The sequence below is a fragment of the Anarrhichthys ocellatus genome, unplaced genomic scaffold, assembly GCF_004355925.1.
Source record: "Anarrhichthys ocellatus isolate YVR2014 unplaced genomic scaffold, GSC_Weel_1.0 scaffold39, whole genome shotgun sequence".
Classification (NCBI taxonomy): Eukaryota; Metazoa; Chordata; class Actinopteri; order Perciformes; family Anarhichadidae; genus Anarrhichthys; species Anarrhichthys ocellatus.
In genome coordinates, this window is record NW_022280069.1 from 3835899 (window position 1) to 3847913 (window position 12015).

The 12015-nt window shown below is 41.7% G+C and overlaps 1 protein-coding gene across 1 annotated transcript in view; it reads left to right on the forward strand.

The window, feature by feature from the left end:
- The window catches only part of bcan (brevican), a 23850-nt gene extending 12780 nt beyond the window's left edge, over positions 1–11070 (forward strand). The window contains exons 5-15 of the mRNA XM_031867468.1: positions 441–568; positions 1614–1907; positions 2312–3280; positions 3614–4387; positions 4607–4807; positions 6102–6212; positions 6306–6464; positions 7849–7931; positions 8053–8197; positions 8292–8474; positions 9482–11070. Coding sequence (XP_031723328.1) covers positions 441–568; positions 1614–1907; positions 2312–3280; positions 3614–4387; positions 4607–4807; positions 6102–6212; positions 6306–6464; positions 7849–7931; positions 8053–8197; positions 8292–8474; positions 9482–9585 — 3151 coding nt within the window. The 3' untranslated portion in view covers positions 9586–11070. The remainder of the gene's footprint in view (positions 1–440; positions 569–1613; positions 1908–2311; positions 3281–3613; positions 4388–4606; positions 4808–6101; positions 6213–6305; positions 6465–7848; positions 7932–8052; positions 8198–8291; positions 8475–9481) is intronic.
- The last annotated feature ends 945 nt before the right edge of the window (positions 11071–12015 follow it).

Sequence of the window (12015 nt, forward strand, 5' to 3'; positions counted from 1 at the left end):
TGCTTTAGGGCGGGGCTACACGGTGATTGACAGGTCTCTACCACACCGTTGTCCGGTCCAGGAGTTATCCGTGTTTTTGTCTTACAACTTTAACCCTTTCACAGTTTGTTTTTACTTCATGAAAGTTTATTGTAACATTTTGGTCATCTATAAACGTCTTATTCAGCGTTCGGTTGCACCCTCTTGTGTCACTTCTGGTTACAATAAAACAAGATGGCGACAGCTAAAAACCAAAATTGCAATGGCCAAAAACCAAGATGGCATCGGCCAAAATGCCAAACTCGAGGCTTCAAACCGTCAAACCAATGGGTGATGTCACGGTGACTACGTCGCCAATTTCCATACACAGCCTATGGCTTAAACAAGTGTGATGTTTGGAGCGTTGCCATCATTGAAGGAGAAAGAGGTGCCTCAATGCTTCGTGACATTTTCTTACACAGATATCCAATCCAGATGCCAAGAGAGCGTTGTTTTGGTGGCATGGACGGATTGCCGGGCGTGAGGAACTACGGACTGTTAGAACCTGATGAGCTGTATGACGTCTACTGCTACGTGGAGAACATCAACGGTAAGTAGACCAAAAGTATTTTAATTTAACTTTAAATTAATTATTACATTTTTGTCTTATTTTTGTAAATTTGCATTCTCGTCATTTAGGAAAACATTTCGAGTATTAGTTTAAATTACTGGAATTGGTACAAGCAACATGAGTGCTGAGACGCCCAGATTTTAAACTATTCCCAGTATTACCAAGTGATACGGTTTGGTATGAGGACAGCCCTTGGTTGGGGCTTTTTTTTCCTAGCTTGGATGCCTTACTTTCAATAAAGGGGAATCTTAATGCTACAATATATAAAGATAACTTGTGCACAAAGCCAGCTTCAAAAAGAAACACTTTATTTTGCGGTTTTTACCCAGAATCCCAAGAGAAGAACGGACGCAACACAAGTATAATGAAGCCTTTTATTTTATTTAGAGGTGATCAGGGGTTTAAAAACTTACAGCAGTTTACAACAAACACAAGAAGTGGGAGATCTGAAGCAAGCAACAAAGAAAAGAAGGGCAGCAGGTGGATTAAACAAAAAAGCTTCTTAAAAATTCATGTGTTCAGCAACTACGTGGCTGGCTTCCCCAAAACACAAGTTAAAATAAACTTGAGCTGCTGTACGATGGTGGTTACGTCGTTATGGTTGTTTTGTCATGTTTTTACTTTCTGAAAGACTTTATAATAATTTTGCTGTGGTTGATTGGTGTCTCTTTGTAGTCATTTTGAGGTTGTTTTTTTTTTACCCTTTTCAGTCGTTTCCTGGTTGGTGTCTCTTTGAGGGACATTTTGTAGTCGAACACAAACCACGATGTTTTTTCCAACCTTTACTAAGTATTTTTGTTGCCTTAATCTAACAAATCTTTTCACAACGTTAACCATGTGGCATACGAGGCTGGTATGAAATGTATTATTGTTTCAGAAACGACATTCAACGTATCCCGTTGTTTGGGGAAACGTGCAATGCAAACATTTTTTTTCTGGCGACAGGGTTGCAAAAATCACATCAATCACAAAGTAACAGGCAAGAGATCATCAGAACTTGACACCTGCCTCTCCTTGTGTGAAGGTGAGGTGTTCCATGGCTCCACCCCCCAGCGCTTCACCTTCTGGGAGGCAGAGGCCTACTGTCTGAGTCACGGGGCCGAGCTGGTCACCACAGCTCAGCTGTACGTGGCCTGGAATGACGGACTGAACCTCTGCAGTCCCGGCTGGCTGGCGGACGGGAGCGTCCGCTACCCCATCGTCACCCCCAGGGAGCGCTGTGGAGGCGGTGAACCCGGCGTCAGAACCGTCTATCGCTACAGCAACCAGACGGGCTTCCCCGAGGTTCACACTCGACACGACGTCTACTGCTTCAGAAGTAAGAGAACAATCCTGAAGTGTCCTGGCTTATTTTGTGCATTCTAAGAATTAGAATCAAGACCTTAAAAGGGGTCACAGGATGAATCTCAGGGGTCTCGAGATGGTTTCTTGTTCATGGTTCAAAGAAGGTTCAATTGTTCCGACATTGTAACAATTGTTCTTTGGTAAAATTAAGGTTGACGTTTTTTCATTGTACAGTTGCGGTACCATTGCCTCTGAATCAGTTTGGCTCCAACTACAATATAAATATACTACAATCAGTCTCCAGAATGTTGAAGGTGCCCACTTGTTTATTCTAATGGAGGTCGCAGATGCTATTTCTTGCTGAACTTTCTTGCTCTCAAACTCAATCACATCCTGGATATTCTACATAACCTGCTGTACTTCTGCTCTTTATTCCAGGCGATAACGCCGCTTACACAGAATCTCCTCAGGATTTTCTTGCCACTGAGCCAGAGGACATTGGCCAGGACATTGTTTTCTCCACTAATCCTGCAGAGGAGGAGGAGTTCATTCAGAGCAAGGCAACCGCAAAGGAGGGCGACGAGGTCTACCATGCCCAGACGGCCAATCTTGTGAAGCGGGAACCCGTGGAGGCTCAGCCCCCAACATTGCGTTATGACAAGGAACCACTGTTGACGACAGACCTTCATCAGACTGTCACTCCTCCATCTGAGCATCAGGAGCATGTGTCCACCGCGGAGGACACCTGGGAGGTCATAGAGAAGGCCATCATCCCAGAGTCCCATCAGCCTGCTCCTGAAGAAAACCCAGATCATGAAGAGTCTCACGCACTTCCAACAACTTCTCCAAAGACCGATGGCGTAGTAACCGTTGATGAAGACTCCACTTCACCCACGACCGATTCAACATCACCAGAGAGCGAAGAGCCCTCAGAGCGTCATATTTCTGTGAAGGAAAGCCCGGATACACCAGCTGTTAACGCAACATCTGGAACTGATGCTAATGAGCTCCTCAGCAGCTCTCCACAGGTTCCTCAGGAGGGCGAGCTTCCTGTCTCACAAGAGGACCACACTCCAGATGTCCACCTGGAACTCGCCTCTGAAGCGGAGCTCGTCTACTCGAGCACCTCTTACGGTGTTTCGGGGCAGCCAGAAGAGGCCAGCGCTGGTTCTGTTGAGGAGATGTCAGCGGTGACAACATCAACCCACGACGAGGAAACGGACATTCACGCCACCACCACCTCGCTGCCGTCTTTTGAAAACAGCACGCCTGAGAACCATCCAACAGAAGAGGAGTCTGGAGAGGAAAGTGTAAATCCTCTTCTAGATGAGGAAGACTCTGTGTCTCCAAGTTTGGTTGGTATGGAAACCACTGCCATCGCTGAACTGGTCCCCTCCTCTGATTCAGGTGAATATTAAACGTAGGATGTTCTGGGTTCCTCCATTGCTACTGTGAGGATATCATTTTGAATGCAGTACTTTTACTTGTAACAGAGTATTTCTACTCTGTCGTATTGCTAATCTAAGTACTTAGATTATTGTGTGTTGACATTTTAGCATATTACATTAGCGCCTATGACCACAGTAAACATGTCATCATACTGACCTTTGTTTGTCAAGTTGTTTGTGATGCTAATTCCCAGGAACTTTAAAGTTCAAGACCTGTATTTGTTTTTATTTACCATAGAAAAAAGATAGATATCTTTTACACATAATTTACGACGATCCTGTTTCTTGGCAGGTTACGATCCCACCCCAGATCTCCCAGGTGTACCTGTGGAGTCGTCCATCCCAGTCGGTCACGGTGACGAGGACTCCAGCGGCACTTCAGAGGAGACGGCAACAGATGATCTAACCGACCAGAGTGGACACATCCATCCTGCAGAACCCCCCACTGTAGAGGTCTTCACAGTCACAGGTGGCTCCGGTGTGAACGCTCCGGTCCTGAGCACTAATCCGGTCACTTTGTCGACATCAACCGTATCTGTTACCCTGTCACCGACTTCTGCGGACGTTGAAGCCGGCTCCCCGGAGATTATAACCTTCGTACCCGAAAGCAACACTTCATCTGGGGCCGAACCTCTGGAGGACATCCAGGGCAGACTTGAAGAGGAAGTATTAGGAGAAGGCCCAGAGGTATTCCTCAGCACAACCCAAAATATCACAGACAGTGATCCGGTGGGGGTGGAGCAAGATGGCAGAGAAGAATCAGGTGATTCATCAGGAGAGAGCCCAGAGGTGAAACCAGAACTGTTGTCAACAAATCCAAGTCTCTCAACGGACCACACTGACGGCGAGGATGCCACTGATACACCATCAGATGTAAGAATCACACTGATCCCTCATCTGACCCTCACACCCGACTGGGAACCAGAGCCTTCTTCTTCCACACCGCAGGAGTCTCGGTCTGATCTGGAATACAGCGCCGAGCCTCCTGTCGCTGAGGAATCCGATGACTCTAAGGAGCCAGAGGTCGTGACTCAGATCACCACGAGCAACGTATCCTCATACATCGGTTCGTATGATATCTTACGAAAAAGATTTCAGCTCGTTACATGAATACAGTCTTTTCAAAATAAACTTCCGTCTTCACAGGAAACAACTTAGTTAGGTTTAAATATAACCAATATGAACTTAAGATAATCACCTACGACTGCTTTTAATGTCTAAAAAGCCCCTAAAGTTGAGTTTGTTTGCATTTAGAAATAATCCTGATGATAAACTGTGTCAACAGAACATGGATCAGAGGGAGGTGAGGGGGAGACCAGCACAGATTCAGTTAAAATGTGCACATGGCGTCCGGATGAGGAGGACACCACCGGTCCCACTCTCACCGCCGGCAGCAGCGATGTGACCGCGTACCCGGAGTATCCTGCCATGGCTGCCTCCAGGCCGGCTGCCAGAGTTTCTGCTGCAAAACCAGGAGCCATTTCAGGTACTGGTGCTTCTTTCTTTTTCATATGAACATTCAGTTCGTAGGGATGACAACAAAAAGTACTTAACGTCATTGTACTTCTTAGGGTATTACAAACATTGTCTTACAAACTGCCTAACACACACACACACACACACACACACACACACACACACACACACACATACATTTAATTTCATACAATTGTGATATTTCATCCCTTTCTGCACCGTTTTATGTCTCATGTCTGCCTTTTGTTACGTACATATTCAATGAGCATCGTTGGAGCTTAAGATCTAAACTGTGTATTCCCAACAACTGCTTCTCTGTTATTCTTGTGACATTAGAGAAGTTGAAACTTGATATTTAATAACTGAGCAGTGGGCTCCTGGTAGCTGATGCATCAGCTCCCTCTGCTGGTGACTGCATGTAAAACACTGTTATAAATCAGGCAGTAGATAACAAAGATAGATGAACTTTATTGATCCGACATCTGGGGATTGAATTGTTACAGCAGCTGCAGAGCATATACACACTATATACTATATACTATATACTTGAAAAGGTTTTGATGAAGGTATCTCTGTGGATTTGTGGGAGTGCAGGACGCATGCAGTTAAGAGCAGAACACCATCAAGTCTGATGAAAAAGTGTTTGTTGGAAAATGATAGTTAATATGGAATATAGCTTCACCATTAATTTAGTATACAATCAATATTTTATGTACACAAGATAAGATAAGTGAAGATAGAACTTCATTAATCCTGAAGGAAGTTTCATTTAAGATTACAACAGAAGGAAAACAAAAAACAATAAAAATATAAACATATATGAACAATAGAATAAGAAATATTATGTGTAAATAAATATTACCGACACCATAGTTAAATAGAACACAATAGCAATAATAGTAAATAAATAAAGTAAAAAATTCAACTAAAATAGAAAGAGTCAAATACAAAGTAAGAGTAAAAATATTAAGTATTTAAGAAGTGATACTAATCATATTAAAAGCATGATATTGAGAGAGATTATGTCAATTATATTGAAAAAGTAGTGAAAATAATATTGCACATACAATTAAAATGTAATACTGCACAATGTTGAAACAAGTAACGTTTCATATGATTATGGTTATTATTGATGTTACACAAGAAAGACTTCCTGTTCTGCTCTGTGGTTCACCTCAGTGTTCTAAAGAATACATTGAATGAAATAGATCCCATTAAATGTTAGTTTGTCTCCAGACAGTCTCTTCTAGAGCAACACTATTTTAAGAGAATTAATGACATTAATGAAGCTCTCCTCCTCACAGCTGCAGACTCCTGCCTGGAGAACCCTTGTTTGAACGGAGGCACGTGTGTCGACGGTGAACCGGCGCGGTGCTTCTGCTTGAGCGGATACGGAGGAGACTTGTGCCAGACAGGTTCAGAGTCAGCTGTTTGATAGAAACACATGATGTGACCTTCCAGAGAGACCTTCCTGCTGACTCTCCTCTGTCTCCATCCCCCCCCTTCAGACCTGGAGGTGTGCGAGTCCGGCTGGGACAAGTTTCAGGGCTTCTGTTATCATCACTTCGTGAAGAGGCAGAGCTGGGAGGCGGCGGAGCAGCACTGCCGCCTGTGTGGAGGACATCTGCTGTCTGTGATGACGCCCGAGGAGCAGGACTACGTCAACGGTAAGGACCCCGAGGAACACCGGCCACTCTGATCAATGCTGGAGGCATCTGGAGGCACAGAGGAGGAGGAGGAGGATCAATATAACGATACAAAAATATATTATAATAATAATAACAATAACTGTAAAAACCCAGAGGAACACCGGCCACTCTGATCAATGCTGGAGTCAGAAAGGATGATGATCATTCATATAACGATAACAAATGATATGATGATAATAGTAATTATTAAATGATGATGGTAACAATGATGATCATGATAATGATACAAAAATGATATAATAATAATAATAATAATAATAATGGTAATATTGATGATGATAACAATTATCATTATAATGATAAAAACATTATCTGATAATATTAATAATAATAATAATAATGGTGATGATGATAATACTATTACTAAATGATAATATAACAATAATGATTTAATAAGAATAATAAAAACACCTTTTGAATCAATATGTGAAGAAAATTATTATTATCTTGTGAAAGTTTCAAACCTTCCTCTGACGTTGATAAATATAAAATATGAAAAGGTGCAGATTAACAGAAACAATGAACTGTTTATACTGTCAAATGTCAAATTATGGCAAAATGCTTCACAATAATATTTGAAAATAACCTTTAAAAATATAATAAAAGCCATATAAGAGGATGTGAGAGGTGACTTTGGTTGTTTGAGGCGTCCTTTCGACAGTAACGGACGTGTTCCTTGCAGCAGATATCGACTAGTGATCTTTTATTCTTCCACTTCAGACTCTTGAACAAACCTTTTCCTCTCAGAAGTGTCCAGACGAGACAAAACATCGACCTTTCATCTCTTCCCTTTTATTCAACCCCGTTTTATTTTACCTATAAAAGGTCACGGTGTTGAAGTCGGTGTTTTGTCTGGAAACCAGGCGGTGAGATAGTTATCTGACGTTATCTTACATTCCTCCAGTGGTTGCTTCTCACTGTGCGGGGCAGTCAGACCAGGAGGAGGGGCCAGTTAATAAAAGCACAATGATAATATTCTTCAGATAAATCATCTTTCTTTGACATTCTCTATTTTCACATTAATTGACTTAAATGCACAATGATTGACACGAGGCCTGTATATGACGGGTAAATCTGATATTTTACTGCAAATTATTAATTAATGTGACATGAATAACATGAATAAACATATCGCTTCCACATTTGTTCTAAATATTTCTATGCATCTTATAGAAGTTCAATAGTGGGACTTATCTCTATGTTATTTATTGCTTTTGTCTTTTATTGTGAAGCACTTATATAAATGTGCTATAAATATGAATTTGACTTTCTTTCTAAGCTACTTTATCTGCCTTATATAGTGTACACAGCTATGATGCAGTGACCCCTCTTTTATTTTTAGACAAATACAGAGAATATCAGTGGATTGGACTCAACGACAGAACCATCGAGGGAGACTTCCGCTGGTCGGACGGGAACCCTCTGGTGAGTTTAACGGAGAGTTTATGATATCAAACAATTTAAAGTCATCAGTCACAGAAGACGATTATTCCCTCTGATCGTTTAAGCCGTGTACGTCAGGTTATCGTGTCACTCTCTCCGTCAGCTCTACGAGAACTGGTACCGAGGTCAGCCGGACAGCTACTTCCTGTCGGGTGAGGACTGTGCGGTGATGGTGTGGCACGACGACGGCCACTGGAGCGACGTGCCGTGTAACTACCACCTGTCCTACACCTGCAAGAAGGGCGCCTGTGAGTTCTTTTTAGAGGTCTTATTTTTGTTTTAACCTGCCCTGGTGGTAACGATCTAAGAAGCAAAGTTCTCTCTTTATTTTCTATCTGACAGCGTCCTGTAGCGAGCCGCCCAAGGTTCCCAAAGCTAAGGTGTTTGGGAAGAAGCGGCTGCGTTACGAGACCAACACCAAGGTGCGGTACTTCTGTGAGGGGGGTTATGTTCAGAAAAGGAATCCTGTAATCAAGTGTCTGCCCGGCGGCCAATGGGAAGAGCCTCTCATCACCTGCATCCCCAGTAAGTGCATAGAAGTTTAGTTAAAGTTAGGGAACGAACTTAGAGTTAGGTTTAGGTGAGAACATGTTTAAAAGTTTAAAAGTAAAGGCTTTAGTTTTAGTTAAAGCGACTACGAGGAACTTTAATTTAGTGTTGATTCTGGCGGTCCCTGAGCACCAGACCCCCTTTAGAAAACCTCTAATGTTACTGCAGCAGGGTCTGACAGTCGGCCCCTCTCAGTCCTGGTTCTGGTTCTCCCGTGCCTCCCTTCCCTCCAGCGGGTCCAGCAATACGTCCTGGGTCTCCAGCAGCGTGGTGTCGGTGTTGACTCCCAGAGAGGAGAAGCTCTGCTCCTGGAGGAAGAGGAGGAGGAGGAGGATCTGGGTCTGTCCACGGTGGACCGGTCTCTGCTGGAGGATCTGGGTCTGTCCACGGTGGACCGGTCTCTGCTGGAGTCTGAGCTGAAAGAGTTTCTGGTGAACCTGCATGAGTTCATCTGGTCTCACCAGAATCCGACCCGGTGGCTCCGATCACGAGCATTAAGAATAACTCTATAGAAACAGACCATCTTCTCTCTGATGGTCTCTTTACTGATGGAGGTCTGATAGAGGACCAGGTCTACACTGAGACTGGTTCAGATAGAGGATTAGGACTAAACTGAGACTGGTTCAGATAGAGGATCAGGACTAAACTGAGACTGGTTCACAACCTTACCTTTTGTGGCTCCAGAGGCAGCTGCACAAAGTCTGATGAATGTCCTCGAGTGATGTCACTTGAGTCAGAGTCGGTCGGGTCTCAAGAAGTTTGAAAATGAGAAAATAATCCGTCGGTGTGGAGTTAAAAAGAAGTGATAATCTCTGCTTGTGACGAGGGGCTCGAGACTACACTATCCACTACTATCAAAACATGTACAAGCATTTGGTGGTTGAGTTGCATTGTGGGTAATGTAGGCCCCAAATTTGGGATAGAACGAAAAAGGACGATATCTCTGATAATCCTTTGCTTCTCTGTTTGTCTCCCGCCTGCAGCCCATTCGATGGACGGAGACTCGGTCACCTCACTTCCTCACCAGCAGGAGGAGGTCACGGAGAAAGCTGCTCCGCTCTTCTGGGACATTGCGTGGAATGTCTGAAGCCAACCTGCCTTTTAGAAAATAATAATAATAATAATAATAATATTTCTCCTTGTCTTTGCCCACTGTTCATGTGTTCAAAGACTTCCCATCTGTAGAAATCTAGTCTTTAATATTTATGTCACTTCAAAGCCACAGTTGTTACAGTTGTGGAATATCTGGAAAACTCTCTGTCATCAAAGTTTTTATTTTTTTATTTTTTGCTTTGTGAAGAGATCAGAGAGGATCCTCCAAAGTGTTCAAAACACTCAACAGACTCCGCTTTGATTCCACATCCATCTTTCTTACCTCCTCTCTCATCTTTTGACTTTCACTCAGAAGGACTCTAATACTTTCACAGATTCTCTATCTCATGTACTACTGTCAGGATATAGTGACAGTTTGAGCAAATATGACAAAAATTTTATTGCACACTTTTGACATAAAGGTCTAGCATCCTATTTCCACCTGGTAATAACATGAGATCTGTTTCTGGGTACGTTATCTGGTTTATGACTTCTGATCACCTGCCTTTGGTTTTATACCCGTATCTGAATTTTGTCCTCATTTAAATGCAATTCATAGCAAGACACTACGAGCAAAACATTGTTCTTCAAAATTTGTGATTTTGGTCTATTTTGCTTCCATAAAATGTTTTCTTTCAGACTAGTGGAACATAAACATCCAAAATACACATTCAGGTGTTTATTTTACTACTTTGTCTGTTTACGTCTGTAGATTTCTCCTGAATTCACTCAAAGTTACCATTTCATAACGCCTCATTTGCATATTTGAACACACAACTTCAGAGAACTTCAGAAAAATAGTCTTAATGTCAGCCAGGCAGGTTTCATGGTGATATTAGTTATTTATTTTACCTTATTCACCTGTAGTGTCAGATTCAATCTTGAATTAACATACTTTTCCTCATTTGCATAATAAACTCACACACAGATCATATTTCAACACCAGGTGGAAGTGGAGATGAACAGCTGGAGGTGGAGGTGTGTCGAGCTCACACACTTAATTAGTCACCTGAGGAGGAGATCGCACCTGAAGTCAATCATTAGACTCAACCTAGACCGTCTCAGTGACCGTGAGTGAACTCTTCTCTCTTGGTGTTTCATGTCGACTAAAAGGTCATTTAATGCATCTTTGCATCTTTAAAGTGCAGCTTTAATGTGAGCAGATAAATGAATGAATATGTGCTGAAAATGCAGCTATTGTTCTTGGAGAGAATATATAAGTAGACAATATCCTAATTAGAGAGTTACATTTTAAATGTAGATCTTCTGGGATAAATGAGGATGTTTTTTGTTATTTCTATGATGCAACAATAGCTCATCTACTGTTTCTAGTTTGAAGTACTGTAATAGACACTGTGGCAATAATGAAGTTGATGTGAACTATTGATCTAATGAACGCATACTAAATGTACAAGTAGAGGTTATACAAATAGATCCAAATAAAAAATGTACTTTTTATTAAAGTAGAATTTTTACTGTTGTTACGTGTCTGTTGATTTAACTACAATTAACACATTCAAAATGTTTGTATGAATCTATTTGTAATATTTATCATGACCACACAATGTCTGATCAGATTAACTGTACTTGACTTTGCAATGTTATCACTTTATGGCAGGTTTAGGCAGTTTGAATTGATCATCGACTTTTTAAGCTCAAAATTGAGTTCTTGTTCTAACTTAAAACCTTCAAATTGAAAAGCTGCAGCCTCCACAGGAGTTTAATATTATCATTTGTTTTTTTAATCAGTTTCTAATTGAATTGTGGTTCAAAATCTTTGCGTAATAATTGAGAAGTGAAGTAAGTCCATATCCAGCCTGGTCTCATGAAATAGTGTCATTTATCTGCATTTAGTCTGTACTGACTGCAATTTAAACCCATCCGTGTGAACACAACGAGCGACGCTCAACGAATGAGGAAGAGCAGCTGACGAAACATAAAAAGCCAGAAAGCCAATTTCAAACGGGTCAAACAAACACTTTCAGCCAGGAGACCGGTGTTCAAGTCCCATGAAAAAGTGTTGAGACTTTTGTAATGTTGTTTATGCATGTTTTACATGCTTAATTTAAGTAGTTTATGTACATATTTTATGTAGTTTACGTACTTATTTTACGTACTTATTTTACGTAGTTTATGTAGCTACTTATTTTTGGTATTTTACGTACTTGTTTAGGTAATTGAAGTACTTATTTTTCATACTTATTTTAAGTAGTTGACGTACTTATTTTAGGTCATTTACATACCTATTTTACATTTTTTACGTAGAGGTTTTGAAGCCTCGAGTTCGACAATTTTGGCGTCGCCATCTTGGATTACGGCCACCAATAAACGGAAGTGACCATATCTGGACTGAGGAGTGATGTAGAGACACCGTATATGTCTCTGATAGACCTGTCAATCACCGTGTAGCCCCGCCCTAAAGCAT